Source organism: Drosophila eugracilis, unplaced genomic scaffold, assembly GCF_018153835.1.
Source record: "Drosophila eugracilis isolate 14026-0451.02 unplaced genomic scaffold, ASM1815383v1 contig_353, whole genome shotgun sequence".
Classification (NCBI taxonomy): Eukaryota; Metazoa; Arthropoda; class Insecta; order Diptera; family Drosophilidae; genus Drosophila; species Drosophila eugracilis.
In genome coordinates this window covers 2,118,749-2,144,933 of record NW_024573209.1, presented here as the reverse complement: position 1 = coordinate 2,144,933, position 26,185 = coordinate 2,118,749, and the positions used below count along the sequence as shown (strand labels likewise).

The 26,185-nt window shown below is 43.4% G+C and overlaps 2 protein-coding genes across 2 annotated transcripts; both read left to right on the top strand.

Annotated features, from left to right (window-relative positions):
• Positions 1 to 13,950: 13,950 nt before the first annotated feature.
• On the top strand, positions 13,951 to 14,257 carry LOC108105774. The gene is made up of 2 exons (XM_017212497.1): positions 13,951 to 13,963; positions 14,023 to 14,257. Exons 1-2 carry the CDS (start codon positions 13,952 to 13,954, stop codon positions 14,200 to 14,202), a joined length of 192 nt encoding a protein of 63 aa, XP_017067986.1. The 5' UTR covers position 13,951; the 3' UTR covers positions 14,203 to 14,257.
• An 8,451-nt stretch (positions 14,258 to 22,708) lies between these two features.
• LOC108105760 (ubiquitin-conjugating enzyme E2 N) lies at positions 22,709 to 23,363 on the top strand. Its single transcript, XM_017212480.1, has 2 exons — positions 22,709 to 22,818; positions 22,872 to 23,363. The coding sequence occupies exon 2, from the start codon at positions 22,875 to 22,877 to the stop codon at positions 23,334 to 23,336; it is 462 nt and encodes a 153-aa protein (XP_017067969.1). The 5' UTR covers positions 22,709 to 22,818; positions 22,872 to 22,874; the 3' UTR covers positions 23,337 to 23,363.
• Positions 23,364 to 26,185: the final 2,822 nt, after the last annotated feature.

The following is a 26,185-nucleotide window of genomic DNA, read 5'->3' as shown; positions in this document are numbered from 1 at the left end:
GCCTCGCTTTGCCGTTGTTTCAACAGCCATTTTGGCCATCAATCTCGGAGAAGCATCAGGCGGACCCATCGGGCGTTTTCGAGGTGGCCATCAACTGGCTGATGGTACATAACAGGGGGTTGCTTTGGTAGAAGGGGCTGTACTCGCACTCGCACTCGCTTATTCATTCATTCATTCATACGCAGCACATTTAGACAATCTATCAAGTTAGCCTGGCTCGAACTGGCTCTGATGGGTGGTACGTGGGAGGTGCACAGAGACTAGGAATCAGTGTTTATTTCAATGCACCAAAACCATCAAGTTGGGCACTAATTATCGAATTAATTTTTCTGTTCTCTATATTTACATTAACCTCCTAATGAAATCCATTAAAATTTTATAGTTTCTATAAAGATTTATGGATTTTTAGTGAAAAAGATATTAACCAAAGCCCGAGTTCAATGATAATAATGAAAGATTTGGAGTTAATATTCATTTAAGTGAACATCACATAATATATGTGATAAATTTACCAAGATTAATGCGTAATCGTCAAAAAAAAATGGCTTTATAGTCCTAGTTCTATTCAAGGCGTCGAAGGCAGCATTTCCTGCTCCCTGTATCCACGCGGATATATCTCCATCCATTACCCTGCCACTCTTCTCGACCAGGACATTACCACAATAACGCCCACAACTCTCAGAACATCTGCAGCTCTCCTTTTCGAACCTACTTGGGGAAAAAGTGCAATATCATCAATTACTCGACAAATTTAGTGCCAGAAGACCAAGTCACTGGTCGGTTTTGCGAGGCTGCTGCGGGGTGGAAATGCCCGAACAGCCAGAGGGCAGAGGTCGGAAAAACGAAATGTCCGGATGCAAACAATAAAATACATTTTCCGGTTACTTGTCACCCACTTTTCTATCGGTGCCGCCTTCTTCTTGACCCGCCGGAGAGGAAAATCCCTTCTTCGGTCTGAAAAGAAGTTGACACATGCTGCTCTCTCCTTCTCCCATTTTTCTCTGCAGCAGGAATTGCAGGTCCTGCACAGCTGCAAGTTCTCCGACTTGCTCCGGGAAACTCCTCGGCAATTGCCAACAAAGCATTTCACTTTTCGGTGGGAAAAAGCACTCTTCTTGCTGTTGTTGTCGTCCAAAGTCATGTCGACAATAGCTTTAGCTTTGCTTTTGACACTTGGTAAATGGCGCCCGCCCGTTGAGCGACTGCAGCCAACATTTTAGCCACATAGCTCAGCTTCTTCCCTTCTCCTTCGACTGCTAACATCCTGTGGCCTCTTTGTGGGTGGCCAGTGGGCGTGGTCGGGTCACTTGTTTACCGCTCCACTTACGCGTCGTTCTTGAAAACTGCTGGACACTTTCCGGCCACTACTGGCCCAACGCCTTCCCATTTCATCCTTATTCTTGCTAGAGATTGCCCACCCTAGGTTCACTAAGGAAAAACTTTAAACTTAGGTTTAAAATATAATGTATTTCAATATTTATAAATTATAAATTAATCATCGATCAATACTAAGAAAGCCTAGTTTTAATATGGGAAAAAAGATTCTGTGGAACTATTGAAGTTATCTTTCAGTAGAAATCCCTCGTGGATGCGATAAGAGTCGCTTCTTTGGGGAATAAAAGCTGTTGCCTTCTGAGGAGAACTCATACTTAGAATTTTAATACCTGCCGACATGAAGTTGTTGGTGAGTGTATTTGATTAAGAAACATTAATAAACACATATTTAACATAAAAAAAACCAACCGATTTTTCTATTCGCCGTTCTGGCCTTTGTCATGATCAGTACTGATTCTGTTTTAGGAAATGATGTTTATAAAAATCGACCCACTCTTAGCAACTTTTGAACTGGAAATTTTTAGGTGCTTTCTTATTAATAGATATAGGACTATTTTTCAAATTTCACTTAACTATCGTAGAAACATCACCATTATTTCTCTCTGTGCATGCCAATCCATTTGGATCCCGCTGCAAGTTCCCCCTGTCTTTTAAATATAAATTGTGCCGTAGTGCAAAGTGCAGGGCAACGAGGGCAACGATGTGAACTCCGTGGGGGCAGTTGGCCTTCCTTTACTTCTGACTTCATTGCCTTTCATCACCCAGACTGCAGATAATAATTTATCAAGTGCGTGTCGGGATGCTTGACACAAGATTTGTAGCTGCTGCTGTGGGGATATGTCAAGTCGGGATGCCAATCGACGACAGTGCGAGTGACAGACGGAAGTGAAGTATTGGATCAGGTTGTTGGCAATCGATAAGGCAATCAGTGGGAGGACATTTGCATGGATCCTAGGCGAAGGCGGAAATTGATATTAGAGCGTTGCAGTAGAGGAAATTAATATCTGCAGAAAAAATATATTAGAAACGATGTACGCTGAAAAGGAATTGAAAAACTATTTTACAGCGATTTACGAATAAGTAGTACTATTACAAATTAGTTAGGTACAGTGAAGACAAATTAAAACATCCCAAAAAGTAAAAAGTTACAGACATAATAACGACAAGGACAACGTGCCACTCCTTTCATTTTATTTAGATGAAAATATCATGACACCAGAGTCCTTGGTCACTTCTAGTCCCTTGAAAGTTTTTCTTCATTTCCCTTTTGCTCTTCAAGAAAAAAGCGAAAATATTGGCCAGCATAAATCTTGGCGGCCAAGTAGTAAATTTTCATTTTCACACCTTTCAACACTTTTCACGCTAACACGACCAGAAGGAACATTTTGCTGTCAAAAATAAAAGGCAGACTAGCAAAGAGGCAAAGAGATTCGACCTCTGATCCCTCCCTTCCTGCCAATCTGTTTGCCCCCTGACAAGCTACACAAATACTGTCATATGCAGCGGGAAAGGACTAGGAGAAAGCAGTGAACGAGGAGCGGAGGAGCAGAGCAGTCCGAACAAGGAGCATCAGAGGAGTTCGGCCAAGAAGAGCGGAGCAGACAAAGTGCCTCTGAGCGTAAATAAATTGGAAATGTCCTTTGCCCTGGCAGTGCCCCCATGAGCTACCAAGAGGGGAATTCGGAGAGTGCACTCAGAAAAATGATAGCTTGTTGATTGCTTAGAGGAAACTTGGGAAAGTGGTTTTTCATTAAAGTTTGTAATTTACAAATTAAAATTTATTTCAAAAATGATCATCTCCTAAGTGGGTGTATCACCTTACCCAAGATATATTTATCGTATGTTGGGAGTATTTTTTTAAGTGTGGTAGTGGAAAATGGAGGTCCTTGCTGGCATTGCAATGCGTCGGACATTGGGCGAAGGCGATGCTTCCATTTTAATATTAATTTTACCCCAAAGCAGCAGACGGGGCCCCGGACACAGAAAAGTTATTGCCAGCGCCGAGACCGAGACAGAGACAGAGGCAGTAATCATGGGGCAAGGTCCTGGGCACGGCAGTATCCATCCTGCCGATCCACATGCCACCTCTCTTCCTCCCCCTACTCTTCTTGTCCGCTGGCGTTGTCAGTTGAAGCAATTTATGTCAGTGCATATCCGACAGCCTGGCAGTTGCAAGCCATGTGCGGATCCCGGAGCCCCAGTCGCTATCCTGCCCTCCTTCTTAAGGCCAACACCGAAGTGTCCTTGTTGGCAGCAGCACAACAACAACAACAACAATAGAAATAACAACAACGGTGGCACCAACAATGCAGCCAGCACCTATCAAGTTATCAAGCAGCCAAAGGCTTTCCACTGCTGATCCCATTGGCGATGTCAGCGTGCCACGAGCTTCGGCAGCTTGCACCCTCTTCACTGAAACAAACAAGTAATGTATACAATAAATCATATAAAACTAAAATTATTAGTTTAAAAATATATTACTTATTACTTTCTTCATCGCTTAACTTACCCGCACGACTCACGCTGCCATCTCTAGACGCATTTTACCAGCAATACTCATCGTTCTTGTTGTTATCCTGGCAACGACATCGAGCAGGCTAAAGTTTAGTGCAACCTTTGATTTATATATTTCTGCCCTACCCTTCTTAACGTCCTCTCCCTCCGTGCTTTCCTCTGCTCACCCCCTGAGTACCATGCACTTTGCTGATGCCAAAAGGAATTGCTCCATTTTTCCAGGAACAAGCATCCATGTCCTTTGGAGCGAGCACATTGCTCAGAGCCTGTAGCACCGGAAGGCAAAAGCAAAATATTTATTAGTTTGTTAAATTGTGAATTGGCCAAGGAGCCCCAGACATTTTCCCTCTTCGATTTGTGTGTGTTGGCCTGGCCATTGGATTTCGTTTTAATTTTTTAGTTGGTCGCTAGATTGGCTCCTGTTTTGGCCCGGAGCCCCGGTCCTTTCATGCCATTCATTGTTTGTTCGGCAATGACTCCTGTCTGACTCCTGGCCTGCCTTTGAGTCCCTTTCTTGTTGAGTGGGCCAAAAGGATTCCATTATTATTTTTCATTGGACTGCCCTTTGACACCCAATGTTGTAGATTAAAATGTCCTTCCATAAAGAGAATAACTGGAATGTACACTGTTTTCATAGTTTGGCTTATTTAATTGACTGCTTTTGCCTGTTTATAAAGTACAAAATATTTGTTTTTAATTGGGGAAACCCCCGCAGAAGCCAGACACTTTGCGGCCTCATCCATCGACACATGTTTTGGGGTTAAGCGCCCCCTGGCGTCCAGCACCCGCCAACCGATCATCGGGGACCCATTTTGATATATAATATTTTAATTAAAATGTAAATCGAAATGATTAAGTGCTTCCAATTTATACACAATATTTCATAAGCACAGAGGAGAGGAGAGCCATAAAGCACTGAAAATTGTCGGTGGAATACAAAAGACCATAATTAATTACACCGCTTCGAGCTGGGCACGAAAGGAGCGAGCGAGAGATATATAGAGAGAGAGAGAGAAATAGAGAGAGAGGGAGGGGGCTAATGAGGAGCGAGCGGCGGCTGATTAATGACGGCCTGCGAATGAGACAGAGACAGAGTGAGCCGGGCAAAGCGAGACGGGGCTAGAGAGACGTGAGACTGACGAAAATGAGCACAACATCATCATGATAAATATGAGGACGATAATGAGCATTATATGATAAATCAGTGGAGCCAGCGGTGGTGCTGAGGATGGCAACGAATGCTCTGTTGAAATTTCTGTGGCACAATAATAAATTAATATAAATGATACTTAATTTTATGATTAATGATATTGATGAGTTCCAGCCATACAGCCATACAGCCAGTCAGCCATTCAGCCGACCAGCTAGCCAGCCAGGGCAGTTCTGGCCAGAAAGGGTCTCCGGTCGGTTAAGAAAAATTTTCATAAATTTATCAACAATAAATCAGCTGGGAATCGACGAGTCCCTCGTATCGGTAACGATTCTTGCTGTGAGTAATGCACAATAAATAAAAAATAAATAATACATAATTACAACTTTTGATTATTGCTTCTGCCGCCGCCTTCGAATTGATGGATTTCGATTAACCCACTCCCCTGAAGGCATACTACCCCTTCTACCATACTTTGTTCGACGCCATTGACGCCTTTCAACCAGGCCAACTGACACGAGCACGCAAGACTCGTGGGGTTTCCGCAGGGGGGGTTTGCCCTCTGACAAATGATGCGCCCAATTTGGGGCAGGAAAAAGATACATTTCAAAATGATTGAAATGCGTAATTAATTTACTTTTCGTTGGTCGGCTCATTTTGTTTTCATGTGCCTCGAGCATTTTTCTAAACCATTTGGGACAATTCGCTTTCTGCCGCTGATGGGCAACGATTTGTCAAAATTACCAAAAGTATTTATGGAAAGTGTCCAGAGGCGGCAAAGCTTTGATGCGGAAAATACGGAAAAAATGCTTGGCTGAAATTATTAATTATTACATAAAATTAGTTTGTCTAGGAAACACGATTAAGATTATTTTTAAGTCAAAACAAAAGATTTAAAGAGACTTCATCTTTTTTGGGGAAAGAACTCAAAAATGATATGTTCAAAGAGTGTTCTTTAAAGAAAGACTTACCTTTCGTTCGTTGCCATATCTAACCCTATCATCCAGCATCAGACACTCTCATCTGTTCAGAAAAATGTCATTTTCCAGGAGAACCAACTAAAAGAGTAATTTCCAGATTGCATAAGTCGCATAAGTCAAACTGTCAACGGCAGGCAGACAATCAGACAAGAGCAGCAATTCCTGGGGAACGGGTGAAGTTGCGTTGCCTGAAATGAGTTGAAAAAGTGAAAAGTTAAGCGAAATGAAAAGAAAAGGAGTTTTCCACCCAAGAGCCCCTCCGCCTATGTCTATCTTTCGTTTCCTTTCAAATGTGTCGTTGTTGCTGGTGGCATTGTTTCCATCGCATTTGTTCCAACAAAAGTGCAATTTGCACCCAAAACAGCCGCAAACAAGAGGAGAGAGTGTTGACAATGGCAGAGAGCAGCGAAAGAACAAAAGAAATGACAAACAAACAAATACAACGAAAATCAACAAACAAACGAATTCTACGAACACAAACACACATGACAGAGGCAAAATAAGAAAACTCTCTTTTGTCTTGTGTTGTGTTTTGTAACACGAGTGTGGAAAAAATCACGGAAAACTTTGCAGAAAGAGAAAAAACAAGGGGAATGGAGAGGAAAATAAAACCCCTTCTGTTGAGTATATGTGGCATATGCTGGAGGAGAAGAAGAAGCTGCCAGTAGTGAAGTTCAGTTCGGTTTCTGTTCGCTATCCCTGCGATAAAACCCCAAACGAACTGGTTGAAAAGAAACGAGGCGGCAAAAGAAAACTGCAAAATTGCAGCAAATAACAATGGCCAACTGACAGCAGCAGCAGCAGCAGCAACAGCTACTGCCATCCACCCTCTGAACCACCGAACCACTGAACCACCCACCCACACACGAAGCGGTTTGGCTTGGAACAAATGCGTACGTGACACTTTGGTGGCGCAGAGATATAAGAATGTCACATAACTCAACGTGATTAACGTCTTTTTGTCGCTCTCAGGCGGCGGCGGCGGCGGCGGTGGTGATACTCCTTCCTCCCCTCCTTCCACAGCATGCAAAAATATAGCTGGCCATAAAACAAGTGGTTCTCGGTGGGTTTCTGGCCCGGTCTGGATTTTCCCATTGCGTTGACTCGCCCTACCATCCTTCGACCCGCAATCGTTTAACGAAAACTTTGATATTATGCGAAGGCATTTTCCACCATCCATTTCCCTCGAGCAATTTCTTACATTTTCCGGTTATTTATGATCTGGTATATCGCATATATATTGTATTAGGGTATTTGTTGATACAGTATGGTTGCCATGTTTATGAAGGGTCTTCGATTCATAAGTATTTCATATTTTCTCCCCTTTTGAGGGTTATGAAATCAAAATCAATTTATGGATTAAAAATAAACTATATAATAATAAACTATAATAAACGATGATATGAATATGTTAACAAACCCTGAAATATAATTAACAAATAAAATTTGTATTTAAAAGTGGAACACAACATTGGTTAACTAATGATCTGTTTTTCTCCCCAAACTAAATATATAATTACACCCAATCAAGACAGCTTCGTCACACTTTACGGCCATAACTCATCCGCACTGTGCCCCGTCATCGACTTGTTCATCTAACTGGCCAAGGCGAGCATGAACCGAAATCCCATTATAAAATCATCAGCCAAAGCTGCAAAACGAAACGATCACAATAAATTATGGCAAAAAAATAAAACGAAGCCAAAGAAATCAACAAGAAAATATCAATTCGAACAATGGAAAATGCGTTTGATATGGCATGGAGCATGATTGACATGTTGTGGCAACCGGAAAGCCAAGACATTATACGATCGTAGATGGATGGCCAACTCGAGGAAGAGGCACAACGACCGATCTCTGTAGAGATCTTTGTATAAAAAAAAAAACAGAAAAACAGTCAAACGCTCACGCGCGCAACAAATTGGATTTATTTACGCCCCGTCAGCAGAGATCCAGTACTTATGATCCCCAGTAACCAAACCCATACCCGTAGCTGTACCCGTACCATTCCCATTTTCGATCATCATCATGCATGATGCATGATCGCTCAAATGAACTCACTTGGCCGGCAATTACGGCCAGCAAACTGGGCCTGTATTGAGTTACACCAAATCGCATTTTGCGCTAAAAGCGATTTGACATTTTCTCCGCGCCCGAGTTCTAGTTAGGAGTCCGGGACTCGAATCCGCAGGCGGTTCCAGCTGCGCTCCAGTCAACCTTAATGACACTCAGCCCGATCGACAGAGCAGCATGGCTACTGGATTTCTGGAGAGGAAGGAAAGAAGCGGGATCGCCGACGACTCTGTGCGTTCATACATTAATCAACAGACGAGGCTGCTTGGTTGGCTTGCCTTCCACCGTTGTTGTTCACACATTTCAGCTCGAATTAGTCGAGGGTTTTCATGAATGAATCCAAACGGTTTCTCTCCCAGGCTCATATATTTCTTCTTTTCTTTTCGGCCGTGAGTTTTGACCACATGCGGTCGCTTCGATTGATCGACGAATCCAAATCCACTGAACAATAATAAAGAAAGAAAAGACGCCGACAAATGCTGGGCTCTATCATTGAGAAGTCAAGAAATGCGCAAGGCCTCGAGATACTTGACTGGAAAGTAATGCCCGGGGAACGGGCCAATCGTCATCATTATTATTTTGTAGCGTTTCATGTTGCGTTGCGAGAAATTGAAATCAGCATGGTGCCCCCCAGGAAGGCGGTATATATCGGGGATCGATCCCAGACAGCCGTCGGCGAAATGTCTTTGTGTGTAATCGGGCATAAGCACAAGCCGCAGGGGCTTATTTCTCAGCCCAATCTGTTGAAGGAAACTTCAAATCATCTAGGCCCAGCCGAACTCCAAAAGTTTTCGCTTACAATGAACTGGGTATAAAATTGGATTAATTTACATTTTTTTAATAGCTACGTAACTCCAGTTCATTCATCAGGTGAAGATTTCATATTCAATTTCCCCTGCCATTAGATTATGACACATTCTCCACAATCAACACAATACAATCATCAATCTCTGGCATCAAAACCTAACAATGAGTGGGTCTAGAGTCTAACTGGTCCTGGTTTTTAGGGTCGATGTCATGTCCTTTCCTTTCCCCAACTTGGCTTTCCGTTCTCGTTTTTAGACTGTGACAGTTGGACAGGCCGAGTGACAGATTTGACCAGAAAACAATTCGTGTGGCACATACAACAATAAACTTATCCCAAGCCAAGACCCGTCCTTGGATGCAAAGCCCGACACTGTGTCTACACTTCACTTAACTCCGCCTCATCCTCATCCTCCTTCTCCTCTATCCCCGCTCGGTCTGTTTTTGCATTTTATCCTCGTCAACAGGATTTTTCAGCATGAGTTGCCTGCCAGGAGAGGCCATCATCAGAGTTTACAGCCAGGGGCGGGCCAAGTCATGTCATCTTCATGTGTCCAGGCAGGCGGAGGAGCCATCTGGATGCTGGGGCTGGAAGTAGGAGTAGGAATACGAGTACGGTTAGCTGGAGCCACACATAATGTCCGACTGGCAAGCAGCTGTCACTCAGTCAGGCCGGAGGAAGAATGCCGGGATACCCTAACAAAGTTGGGCAAAGGATGTAAAGAGGATGTAAATTATTAAGAAAGTCAGTTGGGAGAAATATTTCTAATAACTAAACTTAATTCTATAGATTTATAAATATTAAAATTTAACGAAATTTCAATTATAGATATTCGCGATATTTACATATCTTGCAATGTAGGGAACCATACCCCTTAGTAGATGGGAGAGTATTCCCTATGTCCCTGATTCCCGGAGACTGTCCGGATGAGTCCAGCTCATGAAACTCATTCGTGTGCACTTGTCAGGAGCAACAGCCAGTCCGGTGCGTTCCACTCCCATCCCCTTCCATATCATTCGCTTTTATTCCATTCCATTCCGTTCCCCATCTCCGTTGTCCTTGCAGTTCGTTTGTGGTCAGTGTTACCATGCCGACCACTGACGCACGCATCTTCGCATGTGGAGAGACTTTCCACCGACAAAACCAATCCATGGAGATGGATTGGTAATGCAATTACAATGCCACTGCCGGCTAATTAAATCCCCCACAGAAAGGTAACCCGGACAATTAATAAGCTTATGGGGCCAATAAAATATTGATAAATACCCGAGGGCTCCACGCAAATCCCCAGAACAACATCGCGAAACGTTCGTTCTGAAAAATTTATGTGTTAATATTTACAAATAAATTAAGCGGCCTGAGGGGCAGAGAGGGGAGTATGGCAGGGTGGCTGGGTGAGACTGCCTAGGCCATTTCATAGCCCATTTATAAAACCCGGGAATTCGCATACCATGTTGGTGAGGGATCCGTTGGGGGAAAGGCCCGAACGGATGAAGCTGGGCCAATGCAAATAAGGCAACGTTTGATTAATGATTGGGTCGGAAAATTAAACAGCAAAGCAAGTGCCGGCCCGGCGACACTCGGATGGTAGGGGATCAGGTCAATGAGTTTCCCGGGCTGGCTATGAGCTAAGAGAGTTTCAAGAGGTCTCTTTGACTCAATAGCAAGCCTTTTTTAAGTCCTTTTTTATACTTTCATAAAACACACGGACAAATTGGAGCATGTTATAAAACCAAACTACCAATCGTTTAAATGAATCTCTTGCTATTTCAGCTTAGTCTCAATTTCATTGCATTTAGCTTGGTTCGTTTAGTCCCCTTGTATTTTCTTAGGTATTTCTGGAGTATTTGCGAGGGCATAACTCATTTGGTAATTTAAGTACTTGCACGAGTTGGTCGTTCGTCGCGGGTCTCACGTACTCCACAAACCAAAAGATGGACCCTATGTTGAGAATGGCCACAGAAAGAGGCAGGAACTGGCATATCCATTCAGTTGAATAGTGGGATAATGTCCAGAAAGGAGAGAGGGTTAAAGCACTTAAAGAAGTTGGTAATATGGTACCAATTTTAAGATTAGTAATCAGTTTTGAGATTGGTAACCTATATAGTATACAATTATGCTTTAAGAAAAATAAATATTTCAATTAAGCATTTCCAAACGTTAAATTAGTAATTTCTCTCAGTGCAGTGCAGCAAGTGCTTCAGCTGCCTCTTCCGCTGTTGCTCTAGGGGCTTTGCCTTAAGGAATTAAGCGTGTAAATTACGAGCGCATAAATCTATTTGCTACGCATATAAACAACGGAGCGCATTTGCGTGTGCAATCACGCCATTCTCCATTTGCCATTTGCCGAGAAATGTAATTAGGCCTGCCGCCATGTGGAACGCATTCTGGGCCATGCCCAAGGGCGTTCTAGGGGCGGGGGCGTGCCAAGGGCTGTGCCGACCGGCTTGTGGTCAAACAGGGGAGCTTTGCTAAACAGATGGCTTCCAGCTGACCGCGACCACACATAGCCAACCAGGCCGAAACGGCCAACCAACCAATGTGGATGCATTTTGTGGACTGCAATCACTGGGCCCAAATGATAACGGGTCACGAATCCATCTCCAGCCCCATCAACCAATCATCTACACCCAAAAACCCCATTAACCGCGAGGAAAAGAGGGTTAATGACAATATTACGGCTCCTCAGCCGCCAGGTGAACGCCTTTTGAATTTATTGAATTATGAAACGAGCTGCAGGCCAAGCGAATGCCATTTATTCGACCATCAAGCGAGTCATTAAAATAAAGCACCAAGGAGGGCAACTGAGCTTATATCAGTAATGTTACAGGTACCCTGTAAAATATTCCATACTCACTTTGTGATGATAGTTTTATATAAAGACTATTTGATTATTAAAAAGGAGAATTTATATAAAAATTTAAATGAAAATAAAAAAGGCACATTGTCAAAAAAACTGTTTAAAAATGTATATTAGTTAACGAAGAATAACATTAAGTAAGAAATTTATATAAGTATAGCCCAGTGGAGGGTCTCTACGATAGCTCGAAATACCATGAGGAAATTTCACAATTTGATACCCTTTTTTTAATAAAGACCACTGCCCTCCATCAACCTAATGACCGACTGATGATACCCTCCGACAAACAATGCACTTAGTTCCGCTGCTGCAGAGGTGACCAAAAAATGCTAAAAAGCTGCACCAAATGTGCAATGAAAAAGTTAGTAAAACGTTGAACACAAAACCAGCAACAAAAAAAATGGTACCGAAAAAATGCAGCAGGGCAGTGGAAAAGGAGCCAGTGAAGGAGATAAAGAATAATGACCACTTTGCCATCTCGTGGCAAATAACCATTCATCAAATTGTCCAAATTACAGACATTTCACAATGACGCACCCCCCGCTCCACGAGCGATTTGGACTTTTGCAATGCCGACAGAGCGACGACGACGACGACGGCGATGACGATGACTGCAATTCGTTTACACCAATTTTATGGTAACAAGCTTCTCCCCAGCTCGGACTCGCCCCCTTTCCCCATCTCGATTCCCATTCCCATTCCCTCCTTGCAACTGGACATGCCCCATGGCAGCTGCTGGCAAATGAGTTGAGCTCGAGTTGAGTTTGGCCGGCCAGGGATTGGGGTTTATTTTTGATACCCTAACATTGGGTTACAAAGTTTGAGTTAGGAGTTTCGGTGGTATTTTTAAACCTTTTATGTTTTACAATAAATAGGTTTAATTAGCTGAAAGGTCTTTTCCAAATTGTTAGTCCATATTTATAAATTAAATAAGAAAAAAGAGTATTTGATTTCTGACCAACTTTGTTGGTAACCAAGGCAACCCATTTTATTATTTCGTTTTTCCGGCTTGGTTAAATTGCCGGCTGCTTTTTGGGGATAATCGCAGAATGTCGGGATTGAGGGTTCGAGGGTTGGAGGAGCTGACATGTGTCACGCCTAAAACTATGCAACAGCTGCCGCAGCACCCGCCTTCTGCACCGGGGCGACATGCATTCAATTTCATGGCTGACCGCTGACAACAACTGCAATTTGGGGACATTAAGTTTTGACATTGAATAATCACCGCCAAAGGCGTTGACGACACACCAATACTCGCCGTCTCCTGCCGCCGCCTCACACCTCGATGCTCATTCATAAAATCACGTACATCGCCATCGCCATGGCCTATAATAAATTCAGCTCACTCATCAGCCAGTCTCTGCATGTGAAATTTTCATAGGGGAGCGTCATCAGTTGGCTTGATTGAGGAGGTGGCCCTGGGCGCCCAAATGGGGTTCACAGGGGGGATTGGGAGGATTTCTCTCCTCCAGCCCGATTCAGTTCAGCTGGGCTCAAAGCCTGGGACCGGCTTTTATTTTGATTTATTTGCCACAGACACGACAGTTAATTTGATATTTTGATTAACTGCAGGCTGGACTTGTTTTTCTGAGTGGGGAAAACTCACGCTCAAGGTGGTGGGGAGTGACAGTGGTGCTGGCCGAGGCCAAGGGTCAGACGTCAGCTGCTTGGCCCCCGGATAATCCCTTACATAAGCTCTCACTTTCGCGTCCACGCTATCGACCTGCCCCCTCGAGAGCACTCCGCCCCTTTCATCGCTCCCACATAATTTTATAATTTTTATTCACTTTGCGAAAATGTGAAAATAATTGCAGTGCAGTTAATTTATTATGTCGCTGCCAAGACATTAAGTGGTGCGAGAAGTGTAAGCCCCTCGCAGCGTATTCGAACGAAATGCACAGTGGAGTCAGTAACTTGAATAAGTTATTCATTTATGAAATTCCTAAAACTCTTCCCAATGCCTAACGTACTGCACTTTTGCCTCTTTCCGTGGAAAAATATGTCACTTGATTGCATATAATGCACTTTAAGATTATGTTCAAGCGAAATATTTCTCATATTATTTCAAATTAGCAGGAATTATTTATATATATTTCATTTTACCGCGAAAAGAGATTGTGTCAATCGAAGCTCAAGCTGATAATTCATCATTTCTGAAAGTGATAAGCCGATGTTATGGGGTATAAAAGCTGTTGCAGCCTGAGCAGAAGCCATATTCAGAAGTCCTGTTCAAGATGAAGTTGATGGTGAGTGCATTTGCTTAAGAAGTAATATAATAAATATTTAACACCTTTAAATCCGTCAGGTTGTTCTCTTTGCCATGCTGGCTGTTGTCGCGATGGCTGCCCTGCCAGTCTTCGGAAATGTTATTCCACAATGTCCACCCGTTGAGACAGCCGCTCAAGGCGGTAGCTACCCAATCACGGATCTAAGGCGAAACGCCCAGAACAGACCTGTAAATTATAATCTCGGAAGGCGATACTAAAAAAGCTGACAATGAAAAGATTGAAAGGGCAAATAAAACAAATTTAATTCACAACCATCACTTTTCTAGTACCTTGAACTTAAGTATGCACTCCTTTAAAGGTCGCCTTAAAAATCCTTGATTACAAGCACATTTTTCTGTGACTGATCCCACTGTACATGGTTCTACTGTACAGTCAGACGTCGACATCGTATGCCGTCAGGGCACACAACTGTTTATTGTGAAAATTGATTTATTATCGCGATGGCCGAGTTTCTTTTTCCCTTCAGGCCTGCAGGCCTCCCCGGCGACACACACATGCCCCACACCACTGCACCATCGCTCCACTGCACCACCGCCTGTCATGTAGCATGCACCACCATCGGCGTCATCAACAATTGTTGTTGCCTCTGCTGCTGCATATTTGCATCGATTAAAATAAGAATTTTACATGCGATTCGTGTTGTCGTCGCCTGGCTTTGTCTGCCGAACTCAGGGCCAAGGAGTGATCCCCTCCTTTCAGAGCGAATGCAATGCGCGGCTTAATAAATTTATAAATACGGCACCCAAAGGGGTGGTTCAGAGGCGGAGTGAGAGGTGCTCGGAAGGGGGGCCCAACAACTGCTTAAAAATGCATGCATGCATGAATTTTAACGAATTGCTGATGAAAATGTCGCATCATAAATTATTTCATATTTAGGGCTCCGCCATCGAAATGCAGTCGAAGTGGTGGGCCCAAAAAGGGATCGGGAGGAGGATGGATGGATATGGATGTATATATATCTGCGATCCGCGTGAGATAAATTGCACTGGCTACGGATCCGGGTGCTTTTCCCTCTGTCCTGTTCCTTGGCCGTTGTTGCATGCATGCATAAATTAAATTTATATTTTACTTTCGAGCTATGCGTCTGGGTAATTATTTTATCTTTTGGCCCCCGAAAACACACACAATGGCATATAACCCCATCCTGTGGACACGGCACAGTCGAGCCAGCACAGGCTACGTGGTCATGCATGGCATTCAAAGGTTAATTGGCATTTTCGGTGTATTATTTTATTTCGGCCTTAATTGCCAGTGAGTGGCACATGCACATTCACATGCACCACAACCCCAACCACCTGGCCGTGGACGTTGCACCACCGTAAAGGGCGTGACTGAGCCGCCGATGTGGTGGTGGTGATGCCATTTGCTCCAGGAGAGTGGTCTCGAAATTGTCAGTTCAGCGCTGATTGATTGATTGATTGACTGATTGGAGGCGAAAGTTGTTTGGTCGTCGGCAACATTCAGTTGAGATGTTTCAGGGTGGACGTTTTTGTGTGCGAAGGGGTTACTGGTAAACTAGTTTTGTTTGACAGCGCTTTGCAAGTAGCAACAAAGGATAAACCTTTTATATATTGCACTAAAAATCAATCTAGTCGAAATATTTTTTGTTCGGTTGTTGTCGAAAGATATAAAAAAAGTGTCTTTATTTCCTGTTTCTATTTACTTTTAACTTCGTCAGTACTAACCGTACAGCTAAATGGCTGACTGATTAGATAGTGACCAAAGCTATCGATTCATAAAATGTAAGTCTAATTTTGAGAAAGTTAATTTGTTCAATAATGTTTTCCCATTTTTTTTCTAGTATCATGAAAAATATTTTTTATAAAGATTGAAATCATTATAATGGAAAATCATAACTCAGAGCATTTCCCTTTCTGTTTCCACCATCCTGGTCCTGCCTAATGATTCATCCATCAATCCATTCTTAGATTACTTTTTACAAGTTGCATGTCAACAAGCAATTTCTTACGTTGCATTCCCTTAACTGCAAAATATGTTTGACTATAGACCACTTTGCCCCTATACCATTCCCTTTGCAGCCGCAATTTCCGAATAGCTCGTTCCCCGAAAGACCCATAAACAACCGAGAATCGCGCACTCAGTCACGAGTGCAACTTGTCTTGCATGATGGCCGTGACCAAAGGCGGCAGATGGGTTAAGAGGGGCAATATGGTGGCAGGCGTCAACTCCGGCGCGCCAGAATTGGCATTAATGAGCAGACAAAGAGCTCAAACAAGCGAACAGCAAACAGCTAGCACCAAGCACCAAACACCGTAATGAAGTCAAAGCAACAGGCCACTTAGCAGCTCAGCGATTGGGATTGGGATTCAGACGGAAAGTGGAGGCGAGTGCGGAAAATGCGTCGATCAAATTAACAATTTAATTTCTAAGAAAACTAATTAAAAATCACGCAGCGCTTCGAGCTTCGAGGACTCGAGACGAATTGAGTGAGGAGCGCAACGAAGTGGAGCTGTCTAAGCAAAAGACCTGCCACTCCGCCCCCAACCCATATCCCATCCGAAAGCCCTCCGTCCATGTCTACCCATGAGTGGCTGCAACATGCGTCAAGCATTCGCAATTAGCGGAGCTGCAGTCTCTGTCAGTTGGGGCCATTAAAAGCAGGCAAACATGCCCCGGCAGCAAGCGTTCTCCCCATCCGATGCACACACTTGATTTTCCAATCAGAACAGTCTCCTTGCCTCCCCCCTTCGAAGCCCGTTGCAATCTACGGCCAGCGTCTCTTCAAGTTGGCTAGTCAGCAACGTCAGCAACATTTGTGGCAACGTCTGTGCAGCAACAATCCGAGAATTATTAAGGCGAAGTGACTAACTAGGAACCGAACTAGGAATACTCTTTTAGGAGGTAAGTGTATAAGCACCAGTAAGTAACTAAGTTATTTCAAATCTGGTAAAACTTTCCATGTTAAATACGGCCGGGGGTTTTTTTGGATAATCCATATATAAAATATCAAGCCAAGTTCAAAGTTTCCGAGTTCCAAGTTACAAAGTAATCTGCCAATAGAGGTGTTTCTAAGATACACCGCACACCACAACCTTTATGATTTCATGGACTAATTAAAATCCCTTTCGCTAAGTAAATCCCCAAGAAACCAAAGCAGCATTACAGTAGTAATAAGTGGCTCACTGTGGTTAGTGCAGAGCAACATCGAATGTGCCACATAGCCGCACAACTTGCAGCTTGCAATTGCTGTCTGCCAGCGGCTGATGGATGGATTGCCCGTTTGACTGGCTCCGTTGTTCCCTATCTACCGAGCACCCTATAACCAATACCCCAAGCCCCGCAAAAACCAACTTAGCTCAACTCAACTCCACTCCCGACTTGACTTGACTTGTCTTGACTTGGCTCGCCTTTCCGAGATGCCACACATGCTAAACTATCTGCCCTGCCCTGCCCTTGCCCCCTTGGCCCCGTCCGTGCCACGCCCCTTGTTTGTTCGCGCTCGTGTGCGCCTTGTCAAGAAGAAGAAGAGACAGAAAAGGGGGCATGGCGGATCGTTGCCGGTTCTGTTGTACGTCGTCAACGTTGACTGCTAATAGACGCTCACGCTCACGACTTTATGCCACACATCACTCAAGCGAATATGTTCGAAAGTGATGGGGAAGGGGACGGTGGTTACTGTTGCTGATGTTGCATATAATTAATTTATTATGTTGTTGCCGCTTGCAGCCTTCGGCCATATTTTGCGACGCTGCTGCCATCATCGTCATGAAATCCCTCAGCACCCCGCAATCCTTGATTCCGTGTTGCTGCCTCTGCCTTACGACGCATTTATGGTTGCATTTATAATGTTTGCCTTGGCAAGCCAAATTGCCGGCTCGTCATGTTATTAGTTGTGCATTTGAAGTTGCAACAGGAAATTGACTGAATTTGGATCCAAATGCAGCCCGATTTGGGTGACGTGTGGACTTCGCATCCGAAGATGTAAATGGGCAATTTGTACGCATTAGAGAACTGGCAAGGTTTTGTACAATCAGGTAGAGGAGCATTCTAGGTGTATGACTTTTGTGAGTGACAAAGCTAAAATGACTAACTACACTAGTCAGCAGGGACTTAGCCCGTAAGTTTAGCTGTAATACGAGGTGTTTGGGTATCTGTAGTCCTTGAGTATATAAAGTTCATCTTACGGTCTTCCTCGTTTAAAATCCACATCAAAGAGCCAATTCCGATAGGGAATTACTTTCCTAACAGTACAAGCTGGTCCGCGGATAACTTAAAAGCTGTTGAAGTGCCATAAAATGAATAGCCAAAGTAGTAAAGATTTGTTCTCACAATAATAAAAACTAACGTGACTCCGTTGTTTATTATTATCTTAATTCCCTTACTTCCGTGGATGTTTAGCTATTTCATTAATGAAAATAAATGGGAAGCAAACGTCAAACTCTTTCGATTTTCCCATTCAGCGAATTTCCATTGATATTTCATTCATTGATTTCCATTGAAGTGAATTCTGCCGTGTCCCGAGTCGCGTTCAACTGACACGAGAGCAAAGGTCTCACATTATTAGTGTTGATTTGTGCACTTTGTAAGGTGTACCCCCACTGCCTTCCCCTCTATTTACTTGATTGCTGGAGGCGAGCTGTCAACGCCTTTTGGTGCCAGCAAGTTGCAACTGCAGTTTCAATCAATCAAACGCGAGGCGAAACGGATGTGGACATGCCACTTCACACACGCCACGAAAGCGCCCGAGGTTGAGGTTGTGTTGGCCAAAGGTGTCAACAAAGGTGTGCCACAGCAACAGCAACAGCCACAGCAACAAACAACAACAACTGCAATAGCAATAACAACAAGAATATCCACTGTTTGTGCAACTCCATGTGTGGAATGAACGAACGGATATGTAGCAAAGTTTCCTGAATGGCATTCTGCTGGTGAAAGGCAATTTAATTGAGGGACTTCTCGCTGCCTGCTCTGTTTTCATTTCGTTACTAAGCTGAAAATCGCTCCAATGGCTGGGGAACGAGGCAAAAATGCTTGCACACCCAATTTATCATTTCATTTACAGCGCGAAACGCACAAAAATGCAACCGCATTTGGCCAACATTAATCATACGACACGTTGACAGCTGTCAGCGCGTTCGTTCGTTGATTTTGTTGCCACTGCGATGTTGCAGCAGCCTTAGCTGGGGAATACTGCAAATTGCTGAGCTCAGTGGCCGATAAACATTTTAATCCACTACCAAAGGGAACGCGATGTTGCGTTGAGCGAATAAATTGCAGGCATCAAAGTGAAATCCAATGGGACTGTTTTAATGGGGTTAATTATCTTACTACATATATATCGATAAAAACCACAGTAAAATATTTAATGTGTTAACAGCAAACAGATTGAATTTGTAAATTTCCCATCCTCTTAAAGAATAATCTAAGAGCTCTTCCATCCCTGGCCAACCCAGTGGGATCGTAATAAATCTTTCTGGCACACTACGCCAAATGAACAATGAAGAGTAATGAGGCCTGTGCCAAAAAGAAAAGAAATTCTGACTTGTCCACAGAAACTAAAGCCGGGTGAAGGAGAGATTGAGCGAGTGGCAAAGTACATAATAAGCTCATTAATCATGGGACACACAAAACCGGAAGGGAAGTGCGACTGAGGAGGGCAATCATCATCCATATGGAGTGACTACTGTGTCACTCAGCTCTCAGCTCTCAGTTCTCAGCTCCAATCGTGCGAAATGTGGGCACATAATGTTTCTGGGGGCGTGTCGTATCTTGCAACAGTTTGATCATTAATTAGCTGGCATTTAATGTTAGATGGCCCCTGGAGCCCCCTGTTTGTGCAACATCATTAATCTCGCTCCAGAGCGAACAAATTGATGCCCCTGGACGCCTGACCGGGCCTGTCGTGGCGTGGAACAAATGTAATATACTTCTTTTTTCCGCCATTTCCGTCTGGGGCGCATTTGTTATTTCGAATTGTTGTAGAATTTTTCACAATTTTCACATTTTTCAACATCCGCCATGGCGGGCCAACAATGGCCAAAGAGCGAGAACCAAACATCATCATCGCCAGAAGACGGGCAGCATCGTCATGGTCTTCATCTCATTGTCGGTTCCATAATTCGAATCATTTATAACTGCAGAAAAGTAGTATCTACAGGTAAGGCACTTAGAATACCACGTAAGTAATTTATAAAAGACTATATATTATATAAAAAAGGAATTTAACTCTAAACATTTTTTTTAATAAAATGTTTAAATTCAGAAAAATAATTCATATTAAAGAAACTTCTTTGCAGGGTATCAATTTACTGCCAACTTTAAGATTCACGTAAGTGAATGGTGCGTCGGTCATTGGTCCGATCCACTGATGGCTACCGTCGTAATATCGGATCCGAGACAGACGCCCGTCCATCTGTCCACTCCACCTCCACGTCCGTCTCCAAAGTCCACCGAGATTTTTTGATTGATGGCGCGAGTGGCGCACGTTGCAGTTGCTCTTAAAATTTTTATAAATTATAATTTTTCCATCGACTGGCAAACATATTTTTCATGTCATGTCATTTCCCCCCGCCTGGCCTGCACTCCGATTGATTGATGAAAATGCGAGGCGTGTACGAAATAAAGGAAAGAAATATAATAATAATGATATATCTATGCAAATTACGGCACACAAATTATTAGTTTCGTGTTCTGCGAGGATGATGACGACGTCGCCCCTCGAGTCGGGCGACGGAATTTCATATTAATTTGCCAGCCATTAATCACCCGATGAGGGGGTGTCGCCCATGCTGTTTGATTTCTTTTGGTTCGGTGTCAAAGGTGGCAATTCGTTGCCGGAGTGTGCTTAAACTTAAGTGAATTCATGCTGCCTAATTTCCATAATTGAAACAATGGAAGTGATTCGTTAGCAAACTCACAAACTTCTAAATTTTAGTAAGTGAGGGGTCTTAAGTAGTTTGTTTGATTAAAAGCACTTTCAATATTTCTCAGTAAAGATTTTGTTACTAAATTGATTTACAAAACATTTCATTACTTCCAAACTTAAAGCAATGCCGCGTATTAAGTCAATTATTTACTATGGTATTCCGCCGAGTTCATCTTTGTGAATTTCCACAACTTCATTTTGCTGGCTTTTCTGGGCTGGCTAGAAAATGGAATTTCTGCCGACAAACTGCGGCCTGGCAAGCCCACGATATAGTTGGAAAACAAAAACAGAGCTGCGAGTATGCTGCACTTCATCCCGGCCATATTCTCGACCCGACTCTGTTTGACTCCGGCTCTGCGGCTAAAAGGGCAATAAAAACTATTTACAGTTCAATTTGCTATAATATTTGCAACTGAAACCCGCAAACGACAAATATGCACCACCGAAGCAAACCAAAGCGAACACAGACAAACCAAACCGACAACCACAGGCAGAGCGACCTTTCCCCTCATCATTTTCCCACTAGGAAAAGCCTTTGCTCTGCGAGATACGCAAAAATAGCTTAAACTTTTTATGCTGCTAGTTGTGGATGATGAGGGTATATTGAGCTTTAAAGAAAATGTAAAAGGAATCAAGGAAGATCATATCTTAAGGAACAATCATTTTTTAACTTCCTGAATTAGTTCTTATAATGATCTATAAAAACACATCTAATATAGTGCATCCCTAAATGCAAATTTACTATTATAACCACTATAAGTTTGAAATATATTCCCTTCAAGGGTATCTTGAAGTCAAAACTCCCTACATAGAGATTCCAATGTGTTTAGCATGCGCTGGCGCATTCAATGTGGAATCAAAGTTTATGCACACGAGGACATTCAGGCGGGCAGGGAATGTTCGTTTGCGTATCTGGAAATCTACAGACAATAATCCAGTGTAGAATAGTGCGGGAGCAGTGAAAGGGTTAGGTTGCGTTTGTGTTGCCATTCCGGCCACTCGACACTTTCCATGGCAAAAGTTATGCAACCAATTTACATACAAAAACAACTCAATAAACGTGCGAAATGCTTACGATTTGTAAAAGTTGGAATCCCCCCAACTTCAACACACACACACTCACATGAGTGTATTACGTCCTGTTATTGGTTTTTGTAGCCATTCCAGGAGGGCAGGCCCAAAGGGAAGCAGAAGGAGGGAGCCACATTCACTGCCCTGGCAATTTAGCAAAGTATTTCCTAGTCGCTCTAAAAAGTTGCCCACTTTTTGTTACACCAACATGAGAAGTCCTCGTCCTAGTCCTCGTCCACGTCCACGTCCTCGTCGTCGTCGTCGTCTCGTAAACTGTGGGCTTATTTTCATGCCCAGAGCCATGAAAACGGAAATTGTGCATGAAAGCTGACTGCTAACCATGCCCCCAAAGTCTGCGGATTGCGGGGCCAGCGGAGCACCCACTTACACGAACCTAACTCGATTATTATAATATTCAACTATATAATCCAATGGGAAAGTTTGCTAATAAGCTGCTAGTTGAGTGCCAGTTAACATTGCCAGTTCACCCGGGATTTCGCAAGGACTCAAGGATTGCGGGATGGGAATGCATTGGCTCGGCTTTATTGTTGTGTGGCTAGGGAATGGGGGTGAAAGGGCGACTGTCTCGAGTCAATTTCAATTTTGCCCTCTGAAGGATAATTGTATGGCAATTGAGCGTTTGATTCGTTACTATTGAGATGATTTGGGTAATCGAATTAGCCATGACTATTGATTGGCAGGCTAACTCATCACCTATATGAGAAACGAAGTAGGTCTTTCAGTAGGAAACTTCACACTAAATCAACTGAGAAGGGAAGTTAAAAACCAGACAAATTATTAGATTTATCAGTTTCTGCGGGAAATTCTTTTGCTTTAAACTAGAAACCAGAAGAAGGTATATAAACATATTAGCTTAAAACAAAAACCATAATAATAGTTTATACAAAGGAAATGTCTGGACTATCCCGTCGAATTATTAAGGAGACACAGCGCCTCATCGAAGACCCAGTTCCTGGGATTAGTGCAGCCCCAGACGAAACAAATGCCCGGTACTTTCATGTCCTCGTCGCCGGTCCTAATGAGACTCCCTTTCAAGGCGGAATCTTTCGACTAGAATTGTTTCTACCGGATGACTATCCAATGAAGGCCCCGAAGGTTCGGTTCTTGACGAAGATTTATCATCCCAATATCGATCGTTTGGGTAGAATCTGCTTGGATGTGCTGAAGGACAAATGGAGTCCGGCTCTTCAAATCCGCACCATTCTTCTTTCGATCCAGGCCTTGTTGAGTGCTCCCAATCCGGACGATCCACTGGTCAACGACGTTGCCCAGTTATGGAAGGAAGATGAGGATAAGGCCTTAAGAAAAGCTCGTGAGTGGACCCTGAAATATGCCATCGATTCAATCGAATAAAGAATATTTGAGTATAGGAGAAGGGACCCCAAAATACAGAATCTTTTTTTACTTCCTTTAGTTTCCATATGTCTGTTAGCCCTGGAATGCTGTATTAACTAATTTATGCGTGAGAGTAATTTCCGCCCCCGCGGCGGGATGTCTAATTGCAACTAATCACACTCAGATAGCCTCATGTTCAGCTGTAAGTGCCGAAGCGGCAAATAAGGCATTGCGGCGACTTTCACTAAACACTAGCGATGTGGCATGAAAAATGACTCCGGTCCGGTCCAGTGTTCGCCATACAAAAGCGACTGCTAACGGTATTTAATGACACATGAAGTCGTCAATCACTCAGTAGTAAATCTCGACATGTCGCCGTACCCAAAAGACTCGCCACCGGCTTCCCCCGCAACTCGAGAACCCATAACAAAGTACAACAAAAACCCCGGCCAAGCCGAGCGAGTCAAAAGCGAAACGAAAAACGCTCCCGGTAGCAACACAATTTGACAGCTGCCTGACAGTTTAAATTAATTGATTTATATGGGGTGCCTGGAACGGAAAGTGGACACTGCTCGGAGTTTAGGGAGTGGCGCTTTCGCTTAATCGCCCCCAAACAAAGAGATGTGCGAGTCGATTGTATCGACTTTAAGATTCCCACTGTTCGAAATTAATATAAGTTTTCTGTATTGTTATATGTGATAAGTTTGGGTACATAACAAGCTTCCTTTAAAAATCCCATAAATGCCTATTATACTTTGTAATCCCTCTACAGTAGATATTGCCTATATATATATACTTAGGACCCCAAGTCAGTTCAACAATCTAGCATACCCTGGAATCTCCTTAATACCCTGTCATTTAAATATATTGATATGGGCTTTCAATTAACTGAATGGCATCGTGTTTTCCGATCTCCCAGGAACCCAGCTAGACCAGCATTTGAGACTCCACCCTTGGGTTATATCTGTGTTTACCGTCGTGTCAAATGCAGCCCAAGTACTTGCCACTTCCCAACAGACCCGTCGAGACACCTGCCACATTCTACACTATATACGGTCAATCTATCAGGGGAGTCCCGATCTCACAGTGTCCGATTTATAGACAGTGTAATAACATTATCGGATCGGTTAATTATTTGATAAATAGTGTGCGCCCTGGCGGGGAATTCGGTGATTATCTCGTGGGCAACTCAAGTGTCTGGCGCATAAATCAAGAGAGCTGTCACGCGAATTGACCCGGCCACGGACGCAGTCGCGCCATTTGACTGATGATGTTGTGGCCCCGATGCGATCCGGCCATCGATCTGGCAGGGGATCTTTCGCTTTGCATTTCACTTTCCGACTTGTGTCGCCGCCACTTACAGATGCGTCAAAACTAACAAGATCGATGGCATGGAAACGCCAGAAGGCGTCGATCGCCGATCACCGATCACCGATCAAGTGATCGTTGATGTCTACGTCGCAGTTCGATATCTCTGGGGGCGTCTAGAGACCTTAACTCGTGGTGTCTTTGATTTCGAGTCGTTATAATGTCGCGACATTGCTTGATGGATGCCTTGATGAGCTATGGCCAACGGAAAAGGAATACATAAATTATGAGAGGTACTTATATAAGGAAATATGGAAATATTATCAGTAATTCCTTGCGTTTCTATCCACCTTCTTCCAAAAACCGAACCGTTTTCCTTTTCTTTCAATAATCTTGTGTGAAATACTATATCCATTTCCTGGAAATGCTAACAAAACAAATCTAATTTCATTTGATTTTTATTGGCATAGAGATTTTATTCGTCTAGCTAAGGACATGACGCACCTTCCCCTAACGTATCTCAACATCCACTTCTGTTACAACTTCATTTGAGCAAATCTCTGTAATCCCATCTGATTCCGATGGCACAAAACAAACTTTGCCGGTCCCTTTAGATGGCAAATAACTCTTTTTCGAACAATCCTTGGGCCGTCGTCGTCTCGTCCCCGTTAATCCCGCTCGTAAGCATTTTGTCACATTTCAAAATCATTTATCAAGAGCTTTCACAACAGCAACCCTCACGCCCCGTTCCGCATGAGACTCGGCATCAGCATCAGCATCCATCCGCATCACAATCCGCATCTGAATATGAACCCCATTCACATCGCATCTCTGTCACTGCACTGACAGTTGTGCACATTAATTTTTCAACAGAGACTTTGGGAAATTTGTTCGGGCCACAAATTTCTCGATGCTCAATGGGAGACGACGAATAAAATACAAAATAAACATCTCTCTTTGTATCTCAGTATCTGAGTATCTGAGTATCCACGGCAATGGCACTCTGCATCTCTCAGTTTTGCAGTTTTGTATGTGTGTCTGCCAGGCTAAAGTAATTTTTCATATCATAAATTTTCAAGTCAGTTAATCCCACACGCGGCGTTCGTTGTCGGCTTCTTGCACTCTCTCCTCTGGCGTTTTATTTATGCCTTCCGCCAGATTCTCCATCTCTGCCTGATGGCAGCTGTGACACTTTGACATTTCAGTGATAATTCATACTTTTGCATGTCATACTTAATTATGGCAACAGACTGTGTGGGTCTTTTATCATATTTAATTTCGGTCTCTTGCATTTCTTCTGTCAGGCACATCATTATTGCTCTCTTAGGCCGCCGCCGCTGCCGCCTAGAAACTGCGATTTACGAACGACCCGAACAGAGACCCCAATCCCAGACCCAGCTCAGATCACTAATTACTCGACAGACATTTCCCAATCGTCTTCAAACTTAATTTATCACCTCGGCTCGCTTGGCTTCGCCACGAATGATTAATACATTTCTCCACTCCTCCCTGTCTCCTCTGCTGTGGCACACACAAAATGACATAGAATATGTTTCGAA